Genomic DNA, 25,896 nt, shown 5'->3' on the forward strand with positions numbered 1-25,896 from the left:
AGAAGTCATATCTGTTTCTTTGGGGGTGCAATCAATGCTGTTTTCTCATACATTCAGGTTCTCTCTCTGTCTCACACCTATACAATCCCTCTTTGTACTCCAACCCAACTCCTTTCCCAGTCTTCTCTGATGTTACTTCCCTGTTTATGTGCCAGTCAAATTGAGCTACTCTGCCCCTTATTGAAACCTAGTACTTACTTCCCTTTCTCTCATCTTGTTCATACTTTATGGGTGGACCTCCCTCAGCAACTTTTGTGCTTCAAAGCCCACCTAGAAGACCACTTCTTTCATGGGATAGTGTGGTTTAATGGAAAGAGTACTGGTTCTAGAATTAGAGGACCTGCCTCTGACCTTGTCTATGGGAATTTGGCCAGATTAGTTTACCTTCCTGGGCCTCAGTTTCTTCATTTTTTAAAAATGAGATGTCTTAAGATGCTTCCTAGGGGGTAGTTGTGTGGTTCAGTGGATTGAGGTTCAGACCCAGAGACAGGAGTTCCTGGGTTCAGATATGACCCCAGATACTTCCTAGCTGTTTGACCCTGGGCAAGTCACTTAACCCCCATTGCCTAGCCCTTATTTCTCATGCCTTAGAGTCACTACACAATATTGATTCTAAGATGGAAGGTAAGGGTTTAAAAATATATATATGCTTCCTAACTCTAAATCTACAATATTTAAGAATTAAAAAAAAACAACAACAAACCAAAACCTTCTATTTTAGAACAGATGCTAAGTATGGGTTCTGAGGCAAAAGAGCAGTAAGAGCTAGGCAATTGGGGTTAAGTGACTTGCCCAGTGTCTGAGGTCAGGTTTAAACTACAGGACCACCTATATCCAGGCCTGATTCTCTATCCACTGAACCATCCAGCTGCTCCTGAATCTATAATCTTATAAGTCTTCCTTGATTCCTCCTTTTGATATTGATCCTTCTACTTTTCCTTCACATAACATTTTTGTTTTGCATCCTTCTAAAGCACCATCATGTGTTATTATGTGTGTCTATACATAGCATATATTTTATATATCTATCACTTATAGCTACTAGACTTCAATTTCATGAAGGAAAGGAATGTACCATATCTAAGCTTTATATCTTTTCAATAGGTGTTTGTTTTTGTTTTTTTAAGCCCTTCCCTTCCCTTTTAGAATCAATACTGTAGGGATCCCGCTTCCATTGTTTGTCCAAAAGATGTGGAGTTTTTTAATACTTAAAAAATTTCATCAAATATTCCCCAATTATTAAAAAAATTAAATTAAAAGAAGAATCAATACTGTGTACTGATTCCAAGGCAGAAGAGCACTAAGGGCTAGATAATTGGGGTTAAGTGACTTACTCAGGATTACACAGCTAGGAAGTATCTGAGGCCAGAGTTGAACCTAGAACTTCCCATCTCTAGGTTTAGCTCTCTATCTACTGACCCACCTTGCTGCCCCCACCCCCATAGGTGTTTAATAAATGGTTATTGAATTGATTAGATTTGAAATAAGTGTGACCCAGGACAAGTTACTTAATACCCATTGTCTAGCCCTTCCCACTCTTCTGCCTTAGAACTAATACATGGTATTGATTCCAAGATGGAAGGTAAAGGTTTAAAAAGAAAAAAAAAAATTTGAATTGAGCCTGATAGCTCAACCTTTCTGGCTTTATAGCCAGTTGGGGAATGGAAGAAAGAATAGGCCACAAAGCATATAGGTATAGTTGATTTAGAACCTGCAATATTATAAAGCAACAACACATCAACTGGGTTCAGACTGCTTCAGTGGATTCATTCAGTCCCAAACCACTGCTATTGACACCCCTCTCCCCATCTCAGTGAACTAGCACATGAGACAGCCAACATTTATTTGTGTGGCTGCCCATGCAAATTAGGACTTCTGAGCCTAGGGGCAGACGATAGAGTTATACTTCTACCTGCCCGGGGAAGAGCAGACTTCAACAGACTCCAAAGTATGTTCCAACACCAGCCTTCCAAAAACATCTTGACCCTCTAGACAATCCCAACTGGGCAGACAGCAAATATTGAGAGAGACGATTGACATTCCCAGAGCATCCTAGCAATTTTTGTTTGGCTGCCTAGCAGGCTGTGTCTCCCTGAGTATTCTGTCATGTATTTATTTTTAAATTTATGAGTGCATTTGCTTGTTGCCTTTTGCAATATGAGTCCGGTTGAGCTGTTAACCAACTGGGACTGGTAGTATGTCCTTAATATCCTGGTCAATTCAGAATCAGACAGTATATGGAGACTGTTGGTGCCTCAAGGATATTGGACCTGCCTGACAGTGTGGCTAAATCTTTTAGTCAAATAAGAGAACTTATTTTCTTCTCTCTTCCTCACCTCACCTCCCATTCCATTCCCCTTCACTACATATCTTTGGGAATGTTTTTGCAATGCCCTCTTCACTGACAAGCCCTAACAAGTCAAGGCTGCCCAGTGGAATTTCTTCCCTGCCTAAAATTCTTTCTGTCCTGATGCAACCTGCAGAGTGAAGAAAATAGAAGTCATGTATGCTTTGGCATGGTGATTGGCAACTTTCTTCCAGGGTCTTCTTACCACTGTGGGGAAAATGTGTGTAGGGCTTTATGGTGCCTTGGACTGGGAATTGGGAGCCTTGGGTTCTAGTATTGACACTGTCTCCAACATGCTATAGCAGTATAGTAGAGGGAGCATTGGATTAGAAATGAGAGGACCTGGGGCAACTAGGTGGCTCAGTTGGTTTGAGAACCAGGTTCAGAGACGTGAGGTCCTGGGTTCAAATATGACCCCAGACACTTCCTAGCTGTGTTACCCTGAGCAAGTCACTTAACCCCCATTGCCAAGGCCTTACCACTTTTGCCTTGGAACTAATATTTAGAATTAAGAGTTAAAAAAAAGAAAGAAAGAAATGAGAGGACCTGGGTATAAAGGCCAGATCTGTTACTTAGCATTTGTGTTACTTTGGGCAAGCCACTTCTCTCTTGTCCTTAATTTCCTACATAAAATGAGAAGTTTGGACTAAATGGTTTCCAGGGTCCTTTTTGGCTCTAATCTTTTTATCTCTTTAGTTGCCTTTTGGGGATGGGGGTTTGGATGCGACAAGTGGCCTGCAGGGTCTAGCAGCACTGAGAAAATTATACTTTTGGTGACACTTTTCCATATAAGAAATTCCAATTTTCCATATAAGAAAATCCCAATTCACACATCTCCCTTCTGCTATCCCAGAGCTTTTGTGGTCTTATAGGTCATGGTATTCCCTCCTGTTTAGATGATTAAAAACTCTCAGAATTTAATTTTCCTAGCTTCATATTCATGTCATTTGGCTTGTACAGTGGCACTAAACAGATTACTTCTTGGTCAGCAAGCCATTATTAAAACTGGGATTTGCGACAACAGTTCATTTTTTTTTAGGGATGACCTGAAAATCAAATTGTTCCATTGTTTCAGTTGTGTCTCACTCTCTATAACTCCATTTGGGATTTTCTTGGCAAAAGATCATTGGAGTGGTTTGCCACTTTTTTCTTTAGCTCATTTTGCAAAATGAGTTCCTGAGGCAAATAGGGGTTAAATAACTTGTCAAAGATCACACTTCTGATGTCTGAGGCTGGATTTGAACTCAGGTCTTCCTGACTCCAGGTCTGGCGCTCTACCCATTGTGCCATCTTGCTGCCCAAGTTAAGTAGAGAGGGTCATTTATATGGTCTGACTGTAGAGTTCCAAAAGGCATTCCTTCTCCCTAAAATCTCATCTCCATTGGCCCTGTATACAAGTACCTAATATTCCTGTATCATTCATTCCCTTCACTTGTGGAATTCTAAGTAGCTCATAAAACATGAATATTATCTAGGATAGTGATGCATTGAGCTATCAACCTCTTAGCTTAGATCAGGTTCTTAGATTCTGACTTGTTCTTATTTAGCAGTATCCTGAGGGACTGAGATGTAAGAACAGGTATATTTTGATGGAGAGAAGAGCATGGGGGGAGTGGGTTTACATGGGGAGTGGGGGGGCAAGAGGGAGCTATGGGAACTAAGGAGAGTGAGAAACAGTGTGCCCAAGGGGAGGGAAGATAAAAGGGAGCAGAGGGAATATGGGATAACAACTTTGGCCTTGGTGCTATATTGTCCCTGGGGCTGGCCCTGCTGGTAGGCTGTGTTAGTGATAGTGTTGATCAGAAGAGAGCCCCAAATGATGCTGGCCTAGCTGCTCTCCTGAAGCTGTTCCTGCACAGCCTCTATGGCTCTTTTCTTGCCAAATGATTAGTGACCCACAATTAGTTTTACAAATACAGAAACATACCCCGAAAAACACATTAGAGGAGGCCAAAACTTAGGGACCTACCTAACTGAACTACCTTCAGCTTCTTTCAAGGAAGTTAAGAAATTATTGCTTTGCCACTCATTACAACAAGGATTTAAAGGAAGGGAATAAACATTTCTTCACACGTTTATTATGCATTTTTTATGTGCCAGGCACTATGCTAAATCAGCACTTTTACAAATATTATCTCACAAGAACCCTGAGAAGTAGGTGCTATTATTATCCTCATTTCATAGTTGAGGAAACTGAGGCCAACAGTGACTGAGTGACTTGCCCAAGGGTACATAACTGTCCAGGCAGGATTTAAAAGCAGGTCTTCCTGATTCCAAGCTTTCAAGCTCTATCTACTATATAACCAGCTGCCTTGACATAAGACTATCCCTTATGTATGTTTTATATAGTGCTTAACATTTAATGGCTATGTGACTGGACAAATAATGAGGCCAGAATGTGTGGTTGATTCAGACCTAAACTTGCTGGTTTCCCAATTACCTCGAATAATTGAAGCCAGGGTAGGTTTTTGTCTAAATTATTCAGATATCATAATTGTTTTCATCACCTTCTTTGCTTTGCCATTCAGTGTGGTAATGAGACCCAATAATTTTTTTCTTAAATTCTTTAAAACACGTGTACCTACACACACACACACACACACACACACACACACACACACACACACACACTACACGTGAAATACTTCTTTCTACAAACCTGGTTGGGTTTTACTACACCTGTCGCTTCATCTCAACTCTAAGGACACTTGCAGAAGTCTGCACTGAAACCCTTTGAGCCTAATTAAGCAAAGGTCAAGAATGGGAACAAGCCAGATGAATTCCCAGCTGAGACTTAGTCATACCCTAAAGAGGGATCTTGACACATTGCCCACAGTTAAACTAAAGGACACTGGACCCAACCTGGAGAGGAGCTGATGGCAGTTTTTCTTGACCAGATCACTTCAAAGCTGAGAATTCTCTTACACGCTCAGATTCTTAACATATTTTCTGCTTCAAGCTTAGATTTCCAGGCTGTACCATGTAGGCCTTGACTGCATGACTTTCTCTCACTTTTATGGGTTCCCTAAGGAGGACAGGAAGCCAAGTGCTCTCTCATGTTCCCTTTTTCTAAATGGTCTGTTTCTCAACTTCTTTACAACTCTCGAGCTCCTGTCTGGTTCAAGGAGTTTCTGCCTGTAGATTAGGCCTATTAAAGTGATGTTAAAACAAAGAAGAAACCTGTCAATATGTTTAGCAGGCCATAGTCATGGCTGACCTACCAATAAATAGTCCAAGATGTATTCAGTGCTGGTGTTATAGGGTAGATTTTCCATTATAATTGATTTTCAATTTATGTGGCCTGATTGATAGGATTATAAGATTTGGAACTAACTAGAAGGAACCCGAGTGATCACCTCTTCTAGCTCTTCCAACCTGGTTTATCCTTCTCCTTTTCTTCCCTGCTCTCTCTACTTGAGACCTTTCTTCCATTGTAGTGTCTCTGTGTCCAAAGTAAACTAGGAGACTTATTTATATAAAATGTTATTTTGTCACAACTGATAGGAACAAAATGACATTTTTACGGTTAGGAAAAACAAGCACATTTTATAGGTGAGGAAACTGGTTCAGAGGGCTTAAGTGATTTGAGATCACAGATTTAACAAATAGCAGAGTCAAGGTCCAAACCCAGGCCTTCTGACACCAAGTGCAGCACTCATTCCACTGTACCAATTCTTCCAGTCCTTGGGTTGGAGGTCCAAGGGAATCTAAGTAGTCTGAAAAACTGAGGACAGTGAAGGTCACTCTGACTTCCACTTCAATCAAAAGAAGTATCTCAGAGCAGTGGGAGCAGTGGGCATGTGAGAATGAGCCAGGAATGTCTGGCAGGGACCTCCATCCATGGTCCCCAACTCTTCCCTTCTCTTACCTTTATACTGCGGGGTGAACTGTTTCATGGCCAAAGGCAGGGACTCATAGAACCTCTGTTCCTGAGAGATGAGGGGTTTGCAGATGGTGTTCTCATCATATTTCATCATGCTTACATGCCCACCAACCTGGTGGACAAAGGGCTCCAGGAGCACCCCAAACCGAGTGTCCCCAGTATCCCTGCTGTCTTTAACGACCATGGTGTTGGGGTCCAATTCTTTCTTGGGTGGAAAGTAAATCTCTAAGAGGGAGGCTTCTTCCCTTTGAAGCACTGAGGAAGAGAGGAGGCCAGGCAGCAGATTATCAGCAAAGCTCCAAAGTGGTCATCTGAATATTTTTCCTATTAATCTTCAGGCACAGTCATAGCAGAGGCTTCTTCGGGCATGGAGAATCCTACCAATGGCTTTCAAGAAACAAAGATGAAACATAGAAATGGTTAAAGGGAGAATGCATTATTTTGGGGGTATGGGAGGGTATGTGATTAGTGTTTAGTAGAATTTGTAGGTGGTAGTGATTTATGACTAGAGAAAAGGTAAAGGTAGAGCTAGAGGGAGCAGAGCTAAGCTAGACTGGGATCTCCTTGAGAATAAAGGCTGCTTCTCATAATTCTCCATTAGCTGCCACAGGATCTGCCATAGTGCTGGACACCAGCAGGCTCTCAGCTCCTAAATTACTGTACGGTTTTAGCCTCTTCATCCTTCTGTAGCAGTGTGGGGTCCTCAGAAATGCAAGATGCAGGGCCATCATCCCAAATGAGGTATGGCACTGTCATCTTGTCAGGCAAATATGAAAGCCCAGGGCTCAAGTTGCTCCAAGGGGAGCAGTGGAGAAAACTTACACCTGACAGGAGCATTTACTGAAGGTTTTCTTCCATCTCAAATCATAATAACTTACATTTCTGTAGCACTTTGGAGTTTACAACAAACTTTCCTCACAAAAGCATTGTGAGGGTCAGCTACTTGGCTCAGTGCATGGAATGCCAGGCCTGGAGTCAGGAAGACCTGGGTTTAAATCTAGCCTTAAATATTTCCTAATTATGTGACCCTGGACAAGTCACTTAACCCTGATTGCCTAGCTCTTGTTGCTCTTCTGTCTTAGAATTGATGCTAAGACAGAAGGTTAAGGGTTTAAAAAGGGGGTGGGGAATACATGGCTCAGTGGATAGGGAGCCAGGAATAGAAATGGGAGGTCCTGAGTCAAATATGGCTTCAGACACTTCCTAGCTGTGTGTCTCTGGGCAGTCATTCAATCCTGATTGCCTAACCCTCACCATTCTTCTGCCTTAGAACCGATTCTAAGACAGAAGGTTTGGGTTAAATAAATAAATAAATGTATACCTTTAGGCTCCATTTAAAGACAAGGAATTTCAAGGAACTAAGTTGAAGTCTCAAGGCTTTATGTGTCAGAAACATCCCAGTTGGCTAAAAAACTGAAACCCAAACATAATAAATCTATGAGTGTTTATTAAGTACCTACTATGTGTCAGACAAAACACATGAAACTACCCCAATTTTTGTATTTCTAGAAGGACAGCTTGAAATCTTCTTTTCTCATACAACTCTGCTTATAGTTTTCAGCTCTTACCAGCTGGCCTTTCCCTGGAAAAAGTCTGGAAGACAGATATTCCAAGACTGTCTGAGAAAAGGGAGGGTGAGCTCAGCAATTAAACTCCTTTATAACCACTCCTCGATGAAACACAGGCCTCTCTTAGGACTAAGTTAGCTATCCATTTCACAGGGGACCAGCTCCTGAACACAAATTAATCCAGTACACATACATGACGCAAGACTGAGTTTGGCAAATGTGTTTCAGGTGCTATCCTGATGTAAGACACAGCTGGGTCCTGTTAACAGCTGTGTTTCTAGCACAGCCTGTACAAAATGTGAGTTATTGCTGTAAAAAAATGGAACAACAGATAAAATATTGTAACCCTGTTGGGTCAGGAAATTTAATTTATTTTTAATTCTTTTCTTCTGAAGAACTTAAAGCACATATTACATCTGTCGATGTGGAATCTAGAAACCCCCAAACTTGTAGCCTAGTAAGATCTGATTAACCCCAAGTTTAGTCAACTTGAAAGATGGAGACCCCAAAATTTGTCCTTGTTCTACCCTGAAGGGAGTCTCAGACTGAACAATAGACCTTAAAATATTTAATGGACTTAGCTAAGTGTGGTTAAGAAATTTTAATCAGATGCTAAAATATTCTTTATCCCAGTAGCTTCTCCCATTGTATCAGAGACCCTTTCCCAAGAAGACCCATGCCTGGACAGGGACCATCTTTTTTAGTATCCATCGTAAATAGCCCATTCCCTTACACTCTAGTCTCTAGCTATGATTCCTTTCCCAAGCTTGATTGTATCCTGTCAGTATAGTTTGAACACTCCCATTTCCTTGTAGCTATGTCAATCAATCTTCTCTCCCTGTCCCTGAATCCCCCAAATAGTAGATAACTCCCCCAAATTCTTTTGTTCCTTGGAGCTGTCATCTAGTGAGGTGGCACTCCCAGGAGTATAGTGACCAGAGCTGCCAGAGTCTGGGGACTCTGTGTGGGATTATAGTTTACAGCTCTGTGAGGAGGCCTAATTTTAGTGCTAAACTCCTTTCCTTAATTAAAAAGTGATTTTTCTGATTATTTAATAGTTCTGTGTTTTTTTCCAAGTTAAACATATCACCATGAGGTAGGAATGGAGAAGTTAAAAAATTTTTTTTAATTTATTCTATGGATAGAGAAAATGATGACCATGGATATGAAGTGAGTTGTCTAAAGTCACACAAGTCATTGATGAAAGTGCCACAGAGACCCAGGTTCTCTCAATCCCAGACCAGGCCTCTTTCCCTTCTTACAACCTACTGCTCATCGTGCTAATTCCCATTTCTGATTATTGCCATTAAGTAACCTGACAGGTAGAGAGGATCTATTTGTTTTATGACTCCTGGCTCTTTCTTAGGCTTTTTGTTTTTCCAGAAAAAAAGCCAAGCTGGAGATCAGTGGAATGTCTTTCTACTAACACACTAACTCCAATGGTCAGAAACATTCAAGGGGGAATGTTTTGTTTAAAACTTTTTTGGGGGATACCATTGTGGTGGCAGTGGCATTTTTTCTTTCTTTTGTTGATGTTAGCCTGACAGGGAATTATTCTAAGAACCTAAACTGCTTCTGTTGCTTATTTGAAGCCAAAGCCCCAATGTTTTCTACCCAGTGTTGTAATCGCTGAGGCAGGATCCAGTTGCAGTATATCCAGTAGCATATTGGCAAGAGCTTTGAGAGGGAGAGAGAGACAAGAAGACCTCAGAAGACCTAGAGATTCAGTTTACACACAAAAATAAGAAACCTAACAGCCACCCCAGAAGTCAAATGTTGTTCAAAAGAAAGATCAGAAGCAAACAATCAATGGATAAGCATTTACTAAGTCCCTATTATGTGCCAAGCATTCTTACAGAGCTCTGGGAATACAAATGCTAAGAATAAAACAATCCCTATTCCCAAGGAGCTTAAATTCTAAGAGAAGAGACAATAAGGACATATATAAGTACCTACAGAATCAATAATAAATGCAGAATAAATAAAACAAAGAGAAGCATGAACCTTGAATTTAGATCTTTATCCCCTGTTTTACTTCTCAGAGCTTTCAGTGAGTGTTGTATTCTATGTTTGGGGAGGCGTAGAGTTGGAATAACTCAGAAGACTGTTGGGCATTTGCTTCATAACCTACTTGGCACTCCCAAACTTCTGTCATAGAGATAGAGAAACAGGAACTTTTTATTGCTTGGTTAACTTTTTTCTTCCCCAAACTTTTACATATTGTACATGTATATATATAAAAAATTATACATTTTGCTATTTGTACCTCGGTTATACCCTGATATTCCTTCCTCTCTCCATTAAATTCTTCATTGTAACATAAGTTGCAGGAAGTCAGCTGACAAAATGATAGCATACGCAACATTATGTACCTGTCATCTCTTTACCTCTCTATTTGGAGAAGGAAAGGTTTCATCATATGTTTACAGGCCTAGGATTGGTCATTGTTATTAACTGGACCCCTTGGCCATCTTACTCTCATGAGTTGTCTCTGTGAGCTGAGCTTATGGTGTTGCCTTTTACCATAAAAGGTGAGGTAGGAAAGAGGGAGAGTTTAAAAGAATAGGGAATAAGTCCTGTCTTAGACATATTGAATTTAGGATATCAACTGGATATCGAGTTTGAGATGTCTGAAAGGCAGTTAGAGATGCAAGATTGGAGGTTAGCAGAGAGACTGAGGCAGGAAAATAGATATGAGAATCATTTAGGTCTATGGAAACTGATGTGATCACCAAATGAAGTAGTATAAAGGGAGAAGAGAAAAAAGCTCAAGACAGATACCTGAGGGACACCTATGGTTAGAAGCCATGATCTGGAGAAGGATCTAGCAAAGGAGACAGAAAAGGAAGAGAGATAGATCTGGGGAAAACCAAGGAGAGAGTGGGGTCCTAAAAACCCAGAGAGAAGAAAGTATCACACTGGAAAGAGAAATCAATAATGTCAAAGGATGCAAAGAGATTGAGGAGAATGAGGATTAAGAAAAGACCATTGGATTTTGCAATTTAGCAATCATTAGTAACTTTGGAGAGAGCAGTTTTGGTAGAATGGTAAAGTTGGAAGCTGGATTATAAGGGATTAAGAAGAGAGTGAGGGGGAGAAAGTAAAGGAACCTACTGTTGAAGGTTCTTTTGAGAACTTTAACTACAAAGGACAAAATTAATATGGGATGATAGGAAGCAGGAATGGAAGGCTCAAACAAGGTTTTTTTATGATAGAGGAGTCATGAAAATGTAGGTAGTAGGAAATGATTCAGTAGACAAGGTAATATTGAAAATAAGTGAAAGAGTGGGGATGACAGAGGGGACAATCTGTTGGAGGAGACATGATGGAATGAAATCACTTGAACAAGTAGAGGCGTTAGCTCTGGTAAGGAGTAAGGCCACTTCATCATGTGAAATAGGGATGAAGGAGGAGAAAGTAGCAGAAGGTGTCTGAGTGATGAGGTGAAGAAGAGGGAGCTTATAGAAAATGGCCTCAATTTTATCTCTAAAGCATGAAGCAAGGATATCATTTGAGAGGGAGGAGGAGGGGAACATGGGAGGTTTGAGGAGAAAAGAAAAGCCGGGGATAGTGATTTGATAAGGGAGGGATAGTAGGATTCCCCACTAGCAGTGAAAGCCCAGTTGAGACTATGTAACATGAGTTTGTAATGGATCCAGCACAATGGTTATGTGATTTTCTCCATCTTTATCCAGCATCATATGTATAGAATCAAAGACAATAAATGGTGGGAGTGAGCCAAGACTGAGGCTTGGCTTGGCATAATCAGTGACCTGATAAGGGGACTAATCATTCAAGAGAGAAGGAAAGTGTAAAGTTGAATTTGTTCATTAAGGAGTTAAGATAGGGAGAATAGGAGAGAGTGGCTAGTTTGGGGATATGGCAGAGGAGAGAACTGAAATGTCAAGGAACTGGAGATCACAGGGTAGATAAGGAGTAGGGTTATATAAAGGAAGGTAGAGGGAGAGGTGAAACATCAAGAGATATGATCAGATAAGATAATTCTGGAATTCTTAAACATGAAGGGAATACATTTTTGAGTGATGGCAAGATCCAAGGTATGACCATTTTTGTGTGTGGCTAAGATGGAGAAGAATAGTAGCTCATGGGAGGTGAGTAGGTTAAGGAATGGAATGACTAGGGTATTGAGGAAGAATCAGTATGTATGTTGAATGAGCTAATGACTTAGGGAGGAGAACAAAATTGTAAGCCAGAATCCATTGAAGAAAGAAAGGGAGTGACTTGGGGCTCTGTAGACTTACCAGGATTTTGATTAGGTGGTAGATATGAATAGTATGAAGAGAACTTAATGAGTAATAGAAGAAGGGGGAGTATCTATAAGTGGCAATGGGAAGTAAGAATTATTCCTACCTTAACCAGTAAGCCAATGAGAATGAGTGATGGTGCAGTCAGTACTAGAAAGGGTGGCCAGGGAGGCTTTGTCATCAGGGGAAAACCAAGTTTCATTAGTTACTAGTAAATGGAAGGAGTGGGAAAAGAATAAATTTAAGATGAAGGGAAGTTTGTTGCCTATGGAACAGGCATTCCAGAGGGCACAGTGGAAGGGCTGGATGGAGTTAAGATGAAACTTTGGGGTGAGAGGATAGAGGAGTATGGAAATATTTCCTGCAGCTTATCCTCCTATGACACCTCATTTCTTTCGGGTTTGGTTTTTTTCATCTTTAAAAGGAAGATATTACTCTATTCTCTATCCACAGGGTTTTTAATGACGATCAAAATGAGATCATATATGTCAAGTGCTTTGGAAAGTAGAAGAAAATAATTCCAAAGTGAGCTGTTCATTATCATTCTTAAAATGAATCAACCCAAACATTAATCTATTATGTTCAATTCCAGTGACACTGACTGAGAATTGTTCCTGATTCCTCTAGCCTGACCCACTTGACTTGTTCCTGGGCTCTGCTCCATGTTTCTGAGGAAGACAGAAATATAATGGCTCAGAAGGAGCCATAGCAGCATAGTGGAGAGACCCTGGGATTTGGAGTCAAAAGTCCTGGGTCCCAATCCTGGCTTACTGCCTGTGTGACCTTAGGCAAGACATCAAATATCTGAGCCTCTATCTGTCATCTGCAAAATGAGGGGGAGTGAGAATAGGATGGTCTCTTAACATCTCTTCAGTGCTTGGGGGATTTAAGCCACTCATTTTTGGCACTCATCCTGGGATTGACATATCCTAATTGGTGAGTGGTGCAAATTCATCTAATCTGCACTCTGGCTATGTGACCATCTGCTGACCTAGCTTCTGAGTATCCCCTCCTTCCCCACATTCCAACAACCATTTCCACCCCTTATTCTGGAAATTGTAATCAAATGATTACTACCATTTCTTCAGAAAAGTAGTGTCCATAATTCCACTCTCCAGACTGAAATTCCCTTTCTTAGCCATCACTCCCATATATTTGTTGTTTTATCACATTGGAATTTAAGTGTCTGAGGGAAAGATATGTCTCTCTTCTGACCCAGTATATAGCACACAACAGGAACTTAATAAATGCTTTTTATTTCATCCATTCCTCCATCTCCATTCATTCATTCCAACCCTAAATCTGTTATTGTTTGACCCTATCAGCTTTCCTTCTCCCCTTCCCATTCTCCCTCCCATAGAGTGAACCAAATTTAGATGCCATCCCTGCTTGTGGCTCTCCGGGTTTTAGACCTCACTGAGGAAGAATGGCCACACATACATAGGGTTTGGATCTAGAAGAGGCCTTATTAGCTCCGCTGAACTCTTCTCTTTCAACCCCTTCACAAACCAAACAAGATAAGAGGATGAGTAAATGTTATGAATTTGTTGCAAAGGAGGATCTTCTTGGGTGGGCAAATGGGTAGAAGAGCCATTAGGAAATGACAATAATCATACTTAATGATTCTGACCTGTAGCTATAGATCTAGAAGGGAACTGAGAGGCCAACTAAACCAATCCCTTAATTTTATAGTTGAGGAAACTGAGGCACATAGAGGTTCACTAACTTGTTCAAAGTCAAATCAATTAAGTGTCAGAAAGCAGAATTTGAAAAACTTTAATGAAATTAATATGTATTCTGGACAATATGACCAATTTAAAAAGTGGCAAACTGAGCCATCTTTTTGCATATGACTGCAATTCATATTTAGTTATCAAATTCCACTTAACTCCATTAAAAATATCAAAAGGTATACCTACTAGAAAACTTTTATCACCATTTGTTTCAAGATGGCAGCCCAAACCATAATGTGGCTTCCCTTTTATATGTTTAAGCAATGTATCAAATTTTATCAAAATTGATTACTCCCCCCCAAACTAATCAACAGATGGGCACAATTCTGCACCCTCAAGTTGAGATATAGACTTCCTTTATCAGTCCATAAAACTAAATTCCATTTACAGGTTCTGTCCAAAGAGCTCTGAACAATAATTTTGCATAGTTGGAATTTTGTCTTGTGGCTAGCATCATTGAGACACTGATGAAGAATGCAAAGTCTAGGTAAGAAGGAGACTACAGTGAGGAAGGGGGATTGAATGCAATATTTGGAGACAAAGGATGTGTGTTTGAATTCTAGCTTTTTGTTTTACTTTTCGGGTGATCTTAGGAAAGTGGCAACCTCTATTGGGAGAAGTTAACTACTTTACAAAATGAGTAAGTTGGGGGCAGCTAGGTGGCTCAGTAGATAGAGAGCCAGGCCTAGAGTCAGGAAGACCTAGGTTCAAATCTGGCCTCATACATTTCCTCAGACACTAGTTGTGTGATCCTGGACAAGTCACTGACCACCACTCCCCCTCCATTGCCTAGCCCTTGCCATTCTGTTTTAGAGTTGTTACTAAGATGGAAAATATGAGTTTTTTTTTAAATAAAAAAGAATAAGTTGAAATAGGTGACATCTAAGATCCAATCCAGTTTTGTGATCTTATGAATAATGGCCACACATAAGGAAAATTTAGAGAAGTAAATAAGAGATTATCTGTAAGAAACTCTACTAAATATAATCAAATGCCAAAATATGTGTCAGGTACTTTGGGGAGTTAGGAAGGGAGAGACTAATTCAGGATGGATTGGCAAAGTTTATGAAGATGGCGATACTTGAACTGATTCTAGAAACGGACTCCTAGAATTTGCAAGAGACCTGAGGTTATTAAGTCCAATGCTTGCAGAAGCAAGAATATGTATAGATGCAGAAGACAGGCCAGGGCTTCTCAGGCAGAGGGGCATAGTGTAAATATAGGAGCAGATGCAAGAATTAGCACATGGAAGGCCCTGTGAAAGGATATGGGGTTGGCTGTTGGTTCTCATTAGAAAGAAGAGGGCAAACAGAATGGACAGGAAGGGTAGGACCCTGTTGTAGCTTCCAATCCCAAATACTGGTTGCCTGGTCCTGTTGCAAGACTAACTTGCAAGGGAGCAAGCAACTGAGGCTATGAAGAAAATGGAAACCAGGGTAAATGAATCCAGGTACTGGGCAGTATTACCAACACAGTTGTGGAATGGAGACTTCTAAGTGCAATGAGGCTCTAAACCCTCTGTGACTATGTTCTGATAAATCTTGAACAATGAGCGAAGGTATGTGTGTGGGGGGAGGGAAGTGTGAGGAAGGAAAATTATTGAGAAACAGCTTGTAGCAGAAAGAGGAGTGTAATATAAAAATGTGTCAGGCTGCAAAATTCAAAAGCTGGATGGTTTATGGCCTGCCCTCTCACCACGGAGCCTCTAATGTACATTTCACAGGCTTCTCTGGGTTTAGAGGTTTTGTACAAATACCATTCAATGTCTTTGTGATGCCCAAGGGAGCATTTTTTAATCTATTAGAGATGAGAGGACCTGAAAACCATTTAAAGTCGCTTAGGTCGTAATGGGCAGGAGAGTTTAAGAGTGTCTTACGAAGCAGAGGGTCATGTATCATGCTGGGTCATCTGGACTGGGAAGACAAGACAATTTTCTAGGAAAAAGAATTTTTTGAAAAGGGAATTTTTAAAGAATGCTCTGAAGATTCTTCAAAAGTCCTAAGACATTGTCACCCTTTCATTTCACAAGGGTGGATGAAATCACAAGATCTTGACAAAATGAATAAGAAACCTGAAAGGGACCTTAGAAACCATCTTAAATTTTTAGTGGGGAGGGAGTTTGGGGTCCAGAGAGAATAAATGATTTGCCAGAAGTTACACAAAGATAGAGGAAGGACTTGAATCCAGGTCTCCTGGCAATTTAGTTTGATTTCTCAAACAAACATTCATGAGTGCCTACTTTGTGCAGACACAGGAGGTATAAAAGATGAAAAAAGCAATCAGATTACAAAAATGAAAAAATGATATGATCTCTATCCTCAGGGAGCTTACAATTGAGTAGGGATTGAGACATTCACACAAATAGCTGTAATACACGTCCAGTGTTCTTTTCAGCAGTGTTGACACATGGCCTCCAGCCATGCTCTGAAATACATACCCTTTGAATGCATTCATTTCCCTGGAAAGGTCTGATCTCCACAAAGTGGCACTTAATATCTCCCAATGTCAGAAACTTATTCTGGGGTTTGTTTTCATCCTTTGAAAGGGAGAATTTTTGTTTCCTTTTCCCTCTTTTCTCTTAACATTTAAAGTCTCCAAACATTTCCTAGGCTTGAGGACCAAATGTGATTTTAATACAGCCATTATTAGTTTAGAGGCCCTTCAGCCACTGACAAATGTACTTAACGACTCTAGCAATGTTCTGATCAGGCTGTCAGGATGGAAGAAACAGGGGAAAAAGATGACTGGAGAGTCTGAACACCACTTGAACAATAGCTGCTTGGGTAGAGGAGGAAGCTTCTATTATCCTTTCTCTCCTCCCCCTCATCACATCCAGCCCTCATAAACAAATGTGGGGCTGGACCACTAGGACCTATTGATTGATGGTTCTAAAGGATGTCTTCTTGGGTAGGCTTGGACTTCTCTCACAGGATTTAGAGTTGCTTGGGATCTTATAGACCATCTAACTGCACTTTATTACTGTATAGAGGAGGAAAATGAGAATGGAATTATACTCATTGAGTAGATAGCAAAACCCCAACTTTGGAACAAGGTTTTCTGACTCCAAAGCTTTATTGCCCTGAAGAAATATCTTAGGGTAGGTAGGTAGGTTGCTCACTGGATTGAGAGCCAGGGCTAGAGATGGGAGTTCTGGGTTCAAATATGGCCTCAGATACTTCCTAGCTGTATGACCCTGGGTAAATCACTTCACTCCCATTGCTGCCTTCCAACCAATACACAGTATTGATTCTAAGACAGAAGGCAAGAGTTATATATTTTAAAAAAAGAAAAGAAATATCTTAGAGTGTCTTATATTGTAAATGCTAGGGCATGAGTTCTAATCTCCACTTTCCCCTTGAGTACCTCCAAGTAATGTGATTTGCAACCTGTTTTGTTGAATTTTGCTGGTGGTTGGGATGGTAATTTCATGAATGTGCCAGCTGCAGGGAGAAATGACTTTTTAATGTTGAAATAAAAGCATCAGTGAGATGGTGAATGCAAATATGTGTGTGTGTGTGTGTGTGTGTGTGTGTGTGTGTGTGTGTGTTCAAATACCAGTCCCCGACTTCAAAAGCCATTAACTAAAATCAGACTTATTCCTGGGAAGGCCAGAGGGAAGATTTTGTCCAGCAGAGGGCAGCTAAGACATGGTCCTTACTAGAAGTCTCTTAGAAGTATTTAGTTGGCCCTTACCTCCCTACCCCATGTAATGAAGGCAGGTATGTTGCCTGCTTAGGAGTGAAAGAGCCATCTTAGTGGATCCAGAAAGGAGAAGGAGATAGCCTAACAAACCTAGAGATGGGGCACAGAAAAGGTGACACAGCCAGAACATCTGAAAGAAGGCACATCCCAAACTGAGTATACAGTAGCTCTCTTAAACCTGGTGGAGATCTCTCAGAAGAAGAAATCTTTTCCCTCTACCTATCCCCGTTTCCTATCTGCATATGCCCAGGGCAAAATCCAGCTTATTCTTGAGGGTTGGCCCCATGGGAATTCTCCAACCTGAACAAGTCTGATTCATTCAGTGGAGTAATAACACACTGTCAAGGGCTGGGGAAGGGTGGTCCCAGAATCTCAGTGTGCCCCCATCTCACCCCCAACAACAGTAGTAGGAGCATCATGGCATTTTTACACTTAAGTTTGTAAAGCATTTCATTAGTGGTTATTCAGTCACCACTGGAGGACTTCCAGTTAAGGGGAACCTGTTACATTTTTTTTAACCTTTCCCTCTTAGGATCATGACTGTATATTGGTTCCAAGGCAGAAGAGTGAAAAGGGCCAGGCAATGAAGGTTAAGGGACTTGCCCAGGCCCACACAGCTAGGAAGTATCTGAGGCCAGTTCTGAACTCAGGACCCCCATCTCCAGGCCTGGATCTCAATCCATTGAGCCATTGGCTGCCCCCAAACCTGTTATTTATGAAGGCAGCCTGTGGCACCACTTAGACCATTTAGCTCAACCTCTTCATTTATATAGATGGGGAAACTGAGATCCAGAGGAGAATGACTTCTGCAAGATCATGCGATAAGGTGGTGGCAGCTCTTACTCCAGGCAGTGCTCCTTGGCCCTTCCTGAATTTCTCATCTGAACTGACTGAGGCCCTCTCTTTTTGAGACTGGCTTAATAAAGGCAGCTGGCCCCTGCCTTTCACCTAATTTTTCACCTCTTTCGGCTTCCTGCTCTGTCAGCTGTTGCTACATTACTTCTCCATGAATTTTAAAGTGTGCCTTTTCTGTGTATCCCCCAGCTCCTGGCTTGATGGGGAAAGAATAATTGTGCCGCGTGGCAAAGCACCGCAAAATGAAACACTCGGTGTACTCCACACAGCCTCCCATCAATCCTGGGAGCTTCGATCCTTCCTCTACACCTCCCCCTCCGACAAGCCTCTCCTGGCCTCTACTTGGATTTTCTTCCCTGAAAGAATATGATCATAAAGTTTATTGTTGTTTCCTTGCAGCCCCCAGTGAACAAGATGCCAGCGATACAGATTTCTGCATGTGAAGGATTTATTCCGTTACCCTGCTTCATAGGAAGACCAAAAAAATAGAGAAAATGGGAATTCCATTAAGTGTGATGGATTGAGCAGGCAGGACCTGTACTTCCACTGAGGCTCACCGAGAATATGACATTCAACAAAGAGATTGACCCATGTTGAGGACACTAATCTTTCCCTGCGGAGTTGCTTGAGATATTGACATTTTAGCCAGGGAGCTGATTTAATTCTGCTGCCTCCCAAGTCTGTGATCTTGGAGGAATTGCTTCCCATCTCTGGGTCTCAGTTTTCTCATCTGTAAAATGAGAGTGTTGGGATAAATAATCTCTAAGGTCCTCAAAGCTCTATATGAAATAAATACTCTGGAATAAAATCTCTGAACAGAATGAGTAGGCCGGCCATTTGTTATATCTCTACCTGAGAATTCCATAAAGTTGAAGAGAGGGTTGGTGTGCTTGTGGCCAATGTCAGACCATGCATGGTTTCAAGAAAGATGAAAATCAATTGTTTTGGGAGGCCTGCTTTCATAGGAAACAGAGGGGTACCTCTCACTCACAGGTAGCACAGTGGCTAGGGGTTTGGGCTTTTTGGTAGTGGAGAGTTCTTAGTGAGCTCTAACTATAATTCTCTATTATCCATAGGGCCTGGAATAGTAACCCCAAGCTTGTCAAAGCATTTAGAAATCCAGGGGTGGAATGCCGGGCCTAGAGTTTAGAGCTCCTGGGTTCAAATCTGGCCTCAGACACTTCCTAGTTGTGTGACCCTGAACAAGTCACTAAACCTCAATTGCCTAGCCCTTGCTACTCTTTTGTCTTAAAATGGATACTAAGATGGAGAGGAGAGTAAGGGCTTTTTTTTTTTTTTAAAGAGGCATTTAGAAATCTGCCCTCTCTCCATAGACAGATTTTCAGAAAATCTGGAGTCTTCTGAAGCTTTAACCCAGACCCAGCCATTGATGTCATCTGCACAGGAGGGCTGCTAGGTACGGGAACATGCTGTTCCCTTAGCTTCTCCTCTCTGGATCTACTCTCTGGGGTATCTCCTGATTCCCCAAGCATGGAGCTGGTCCAGGGGGCAGCTGTCTAGCTCAATACTACCATCCTTCCTGGCTGAGCCTGGATGTTAGTGGCATCTCTTTATTAAGCGTCCAATACAGACCCACAGCGAATCATTTGGAGTTAGCCTTAGTTTGAGCATTTTGTCCCTCTAGCTTCCTTTTCTCCTATCCTAAATGGTTCTGTACCAGTACAGGATTCTTCATTTCATTTTCTTTTTTCTCAATTTCTCATTACTTCTCTCCCCTCATCCATTTTTCCTCTTTTCTTCCTCACATCTCCCCACCTATCAAAGCTAGACTATCCCAGCTGTGATAATGAGTTGGGGGATTGGTTGAAGGTTATAGGGAGAATCAGAACACAAATTTTCTTTCTGACTGACCTTCCTTAATATCTGACAAATGCCAAACTCCCTGCCACACAGTGCTGAATGATCAAGTAGCTGGGAATGACATAGGCCTTGTAAGTGACAGTAGTGGGTCGGAGGTATGGTGGGCCCAGCTCCTAGGAGCAGAATATCTCCTCCCTGACGCCTTGGGCTGTCCCACCAGACTTATTTGCCTCCTGTACCATCTCCCACCCTATCTGCCCTGGGCAGCACTTACCAGGTGCAGATCAGAGGAAGGAAGGAGAAGGTTCCAGGCCCCTTGTGGAAGCTGGTGCTTTCTTTCTTGGTGCCCTGCTTTATCTGAATTTTATGCTCTGCAAAGTCTTGCTTCTACTCTGCTGGGTTGCTGGAGTGGAAAATCCTGGTGGTCAAGCAGCCAATGGGGTTGGGGGAAGGGAGGGGGTGTCACCTGACCTTCAGAGGAATAGTTGGCAGGACTAGGGGTATGCTCAGCTGTTAGCAATGGGGCTACCACAGGGTGGGGTGGATGGGTGGAGAGGACTGAGTAAGGGCGAAGGATAGAAGAGGGGGAAGGGAAGGGAATAATAAGGCAAAAAGAAAGAAGAGGTTGAGGTGAAGGAAGATTAAAAGGAAGAAAATGAGGAAGAAGAAGCTGAGAGGAAGAGTGAGAAATCAAGAAAAGAAAAATGAGATGGGAGGGGGAAGAAGAGAGAGGAGGGAGGAGAGATGTAATGGAGGTTGTCAAAGAAGAAAGACACATATACATGGTTAATTGGAAGGGCTATAGCTATGCCATTTTGTTATGGAAAATCAAAGAAAGTGGGCCCAGCAGAAAGCATGGGATTGGGGGCAGCTAGGTGGTTCAGTGGATTGAGAACCAGGCCCAGAGAGGGGAGGTCCTGGCTTCAAATGTGGCCTCAGACACTTCCTAGCTGTGTGACACTGGGCAAGGCATTTAACCCCCATTGCCTCACCCTTACTGCTCTTCTGCCTTAGAACCAATACACAGTATTGATTCTAAGACAGAAGGTAAAGGTTAAAAAAAAGGCATAGTCTTTCTTGGCCTCCTTCTCCATGGAGTCGAACATGTTCCCTTAGAAATAAGGTTGGAATTATTTTCTTTTTAAAATATTTTTATTTCTTTAAACATTTCCCAATTACATGTAAAACTTAAAGAAAATCATTTAAAACATTTTTAGTTTTAAATTCTCTTCCTGCCTCAAGCCCCTCCTCTCTCCTTGAGAAGGCAAGCAATTTGATATCAGTTCAACATGTGAAGTCATCCAAAACATTTCCATATTAGCCATGTTGCAAAAGAAAACACAGACCAAAAATAAATCAAGAAAAATAAAAAATAAAAAAGTAGACTTCAATCTGTATTTCTATTTCATCTATTCTCTCTCTGGAGGTGGATAGCATTTTTCATCATGGAACTTTTGGAATTGTCTAGTTCAGAGTAGTTAAGTCTTTCATATTTAATTATTCCTACAATTCCTACAATGAAATAAGGAGAACTAGGAGAGCATTGTACACAGTAACAGCAATATTGTACAATGATCCACTGTGAAAACTTTGCTACTTTCAGCAATATAAATGATCTGGGAAAATCCTAAAAAAATTATGCAAGGGAATGTTATTCCATTTCCAGAGAAAGAACTATTAGAGTTGGATGGATACAAATTAAAACATACTATCTTTCACATCATTGTATTTACAGTTTTATTTGGGGGTTTTGGTTTTGTACGAGTGTGCTCTTACAACAAGGGCCAATATGGAATTATGTTTTGTATGATAATAAAAATAAAATAAATAAACAATATTGCTGTTACCATGTCCAGTTGTCCTGGTTCTGCTCATTTCACTTTACATCAGTTCATATAAATCTTCCCAGTTTTTTTCTGAAACCACCCTGCTCATCATTTCTTATAGCACAATAGTATTCAATCACAATAATATACCACAACTTGTTCAGACATTTCCCCAGTTGATGGACACCCCCTCAATTCTTTGCTGCAACAAAAAGAGCTGCTATAATTATTTTCATACAAATAATTCCTTTTTCTTTGATCTCTTTGGGATACAGACCTAGTGTGTGCAAGGATACAGACCTAGTATGTGCACTGCAGTAAAGCTTTGGATATAGTTTCAAAATGCTCTCGAGAATGGTTGAATCTATTCACAACTCCACCAACTGCATTAGTGGGACAATTTTTTCCACACCCCTCCAGCATTTGTCATTTTCCTTTTCTGTCATCTTAGCCAATCAAATAGGCACGAGGTAGTATCCTCCAAGAAAAGGGACATTTGCTTTGGTCTGAAGGAGTCCTGGATTCATCCTGGAGGTGGACTAACCCTACAAAGGAAGATCAGACTTCTTGTGAAATCTCAGGCTCATTATGCCCTTACCCTGGAGGTCCAGGTGAAAATTCTAAAAAAAAGCTTGGGTATGACTCATGTTTAGAGACTCTCCAACAGGGACCTTTAGAAAAGGTATTCACTATACAAAGCAATATAAAGTATAATATATTTATTGATTTCCTTCATCAGAAAAGAAATGTCAAATATAAAGACTCATAAATGCACATGAAAAGAAATGCCTAATACAAAGACTCATAAATGGTTATTAACAAATCTTTAAAACAATAACATCATCGTGTCTTCAAAAGGTAAAAAGGACCTTTGTGGGATTGCTAGACCTTAATTCTGTTTCATTTTCCTTCAAATCTTACTCTCTGAGTGAATAACAAGTCCACATCTTGACCTCAAGATGATCCTGTAAATGGTCATCTCTAAGAAGTGACATAATTTCAGGAATCAGGTCCCATTAAGCAATTGGTACTGATTAAGGAGTCCAAGAACTCTGTTACTTAGAGGGTAGTCAGAAAGGCTGTAAATATTTATCTTTCAACATCACTGGTTTCAATAACACTTTGCCCGTATGTGTACTTCACCATTCTGTGGCAACAAGCAGCAGATCTCCACTGTTCCTATCTCCTTCCAGAGGAGGGGAGTGGGTATAGGAAAGCAGAAGCATGCTTTGCTAGGGAGGTGGCATGCTGCAGAGGTGGCCAGCCAGGGAACCAAAGAGCAGGGTCAACTAGGGCAGGGTATTAGCATATGTGTGTGACTGCGTCAGGCTTGAAGGAAAAAGAACTAGTATCCATCTGCAGTCAATTTCGTCTCTCCAGAAATCATTTGGAGGAGGGGCTAAGTCTGGGGAAAGGTGAATCCCCAAAGATGGGAGGGGGCTGAGATAGCCCCATTCCCCCTTCCCACCAGCTGAGGCTCATTCCCCCTCTCCTCTTGTTAATTAATCAATCAACAAATGTTTAAGTATCTATCATAGATCCAGTCCCGTGCTAGACATAGTGGAGAATACAGGAGTAGGGACAATGTTTTCTGACCCTGAGAAGTTACTGGTAACTCATGAAACAATTAGAGAATGAGGCAAGATAGGCTGAATACCATGAGAACAAGAGCTGGGGTGGTCAGGGAAAATATAATTATGGGATGTGTGTGTGTGTGTTGTGTGCAGGTAACAAGGAAAATATAATTATGAGGTGTGTGTGTGTGTACACAGGAAACAAGGAGGAAACTAGATTAACCAAAGTAGTATATGTATAAAAGCAGTGTGAGATAAAGCAGAAAAGGAAAACTCGAACATGATTATGGAGGGTCTTGAATGTTAGACTGAGAAGTTTGTACTTTATTCTATAGAGAAGAGAAAATCACTGAAAGTTTTTGAGCAGAGGTGTTACTTGTTGATGTTTGGAGAAGATTCATTGTCCCCAAAATGAACTTGCTTTTTAGGTCTCCTTGGCCTTATTAGAATTTTCTCTCAAATTTTCCATTTGTCAGTCATGTATGTCTATATAGTTCTAGATGGGTTCAATCTGGCATTGGTGCCACTCATTTTAGTGCCCACCATATTGTTTATCTGAAGAGCATCCAGCCCATGTGGATTATTTTGTATTTGATTTGCTATTTAAATATTCCCATCCCACTTGCTACAGAATAGAGCACTGTCAGTGATACATATCTCTCTGAAAATTTCATTTCTGACAGAAAGGTTTGAAAGGGTGACTGGTCTTTTAATTTAGGGTTCACAGTAAGTCCATAACCTAATCCTTGGTATCATCAGAATTCTACCACTATCCTTCTGTCTCTCTTTTGGTTCCATATACACCCTGAAAGGGCTAGTCACTTATGACAGTTCCCAGGGCTTAAAAATTTTTTTTGTTTTAGATCTTTTTTTTTGTTCAGTAATATTTTATTTTCCCTGATTACATGTAAAAGCAATTTTAACTTTCATTTTCTAACATTTTAAATTCCAAATTCTTTTCCTCACTCCCTCCTCTCCCTCCTTCCTGAGATGGAAAGCAATTTGATATAGGTTATACATGTGCTGTCATGCAAAACATATTTCCATATTTGTCATGTTCCTGGAACTTTCTAAGCAGTTAAAGCCTTTCTGTTCACAAACCCTAATCACCGCTAAGAACATTCCCGCATATGATGTTTTCTATGGTCATAGGCCCTTTTATACCTGTTAGGGGCTGCTTTGGGCTAACTTGTTTTACATTCCTAAGGCATGCAACATGGAAACAAAATGTGTTTATAATTGTTGATTATATATCTATATGTTTTAATTTTTTATATATATATATATATGTATAATTGAATGATTATACTTAATTATAACCACTACTTACAGCCCAAGGAGTGCCTCTTATCTCAAGGGTCTCCTGTGCAATTAGGACTCACAGAATTTGGATTCAATCCTTGGGGAGCTTGACTCCCTAAAAGAGGGGAACCAGGCTTTTTTTCATATTCTGGCTCATTCCCCAACTAGAACTCTGGAAAAACCCTTAAAGCAAAACTTAGATATGGCTCATGTTTACTATCTCCTCAAAATGGATGAATAGGGTTCCTTCTAGTAAAGATACCCATTGCACAAAGTATCAGTTTTAGACAGCTATTTATAACCCTCCCCCCAAATACATACCTAAAATTCCGTGACTTTTCTTTGAGCTATGCCCTAATCCTTGCATCTTCTCTGCCTCTTCCAAGCTCCATTTGCTAGAAAGAGTTCCTTGGGTTTCTGGTGTTTTGAAGTAGGCCAGCCTAACATACAGACAGACACCTACATGATGTGAACAAGAGCATTCTAGGAAGGCCCTCTCATACCATATAACACCTTATCTTTCTCTCACCAGTTCTCTGGGGGCTAGAGATTAATATTATCAGCATCATACCTTTGGATTAAGGCAAGATCCCTATTGAAGTGCATGTGCTATGTAGATTGTGTGTGTGTGTGTGTGTATGTGTATGTGTGTGTGTGTATGTATGTGTCTATAACATAGATTAGGCTGTCAGTTTAACCTAGAGCAGAACAGGAGCCTAGGGAGATGGGATTTTTTTTTTTTTAGGTAGAGAATTTTTTTAATTGGAGGCAGGATAGTATAATGGACAGAACAGTGGGTTAGGAATAAGGAGATAGGTTCTTATGCTCATTCTTCCTTCCTTCCTTCCTTCCTCCCTTCCTCCCTCTCCCCTCCTTTCTCTTCTTCCCTCCCTCTCTCTCCCTCCATCCCTCTCTCCCTCCATCCCTCTCTCTCTCTTTCTCTCTTCCTTCCTTCCTTCCTTCCTTCCTTCTTTCCTTCCTTCTTTCCTTCCTTCCTTCCTTCCTTCCTTCCTTCCTTCC

At 41.0% G+C, this 25,896-nt stretch overlaps 1 protein-coding gene across 1 annotated transcript in view; it reads right to left on the bottom strand.

Annotated features, from left to right (window-relative positions):
• IP6K3 (inositol hexakisphosphate kinase 3) overlaps positions 1-20,564 on the bottom strand; it is a 35,435-nt gene extending 14,871 nt beyond the window's left edge. Inside the window, exons 1-2 of the mRNA XM_044674085.1 lie at positions 20,449-20,564; positions 6,216-6,617 (exon numbers count right to left, since the gene is read on the bottom strand). Coding sequence (XP_044530020.1) covers positions 6,216-6,414 — 199 coding nt within the window. The 5' untranslated portion in view covers positions 6,415-6,617; positions 20,449-20,564. The remainder of the gene's footprint in view (positions 1-6,215; positions 6,618-20,448) is intronic.
• Between the last annotated feature and the right edge of the window lie 5,332 nt (positions 20,565-25,896).

The sequence above is a fragment of the Gracilinanus agilis genome, chromosome 4 (assembly GCF_016433145.1).
Source record: "Gracilinanus agilis isolate LMUSP501 chromosome 4, AgileGrace, whole genome shotgun sequence".
Taxonomy (NCBI): domain Eukaryota; kingdom Metazoa; phylum Chordata; class Mammalia; order Didelphimorphia; family Didelphidae; genus Gracilinanus; species Gracilinanus agilis.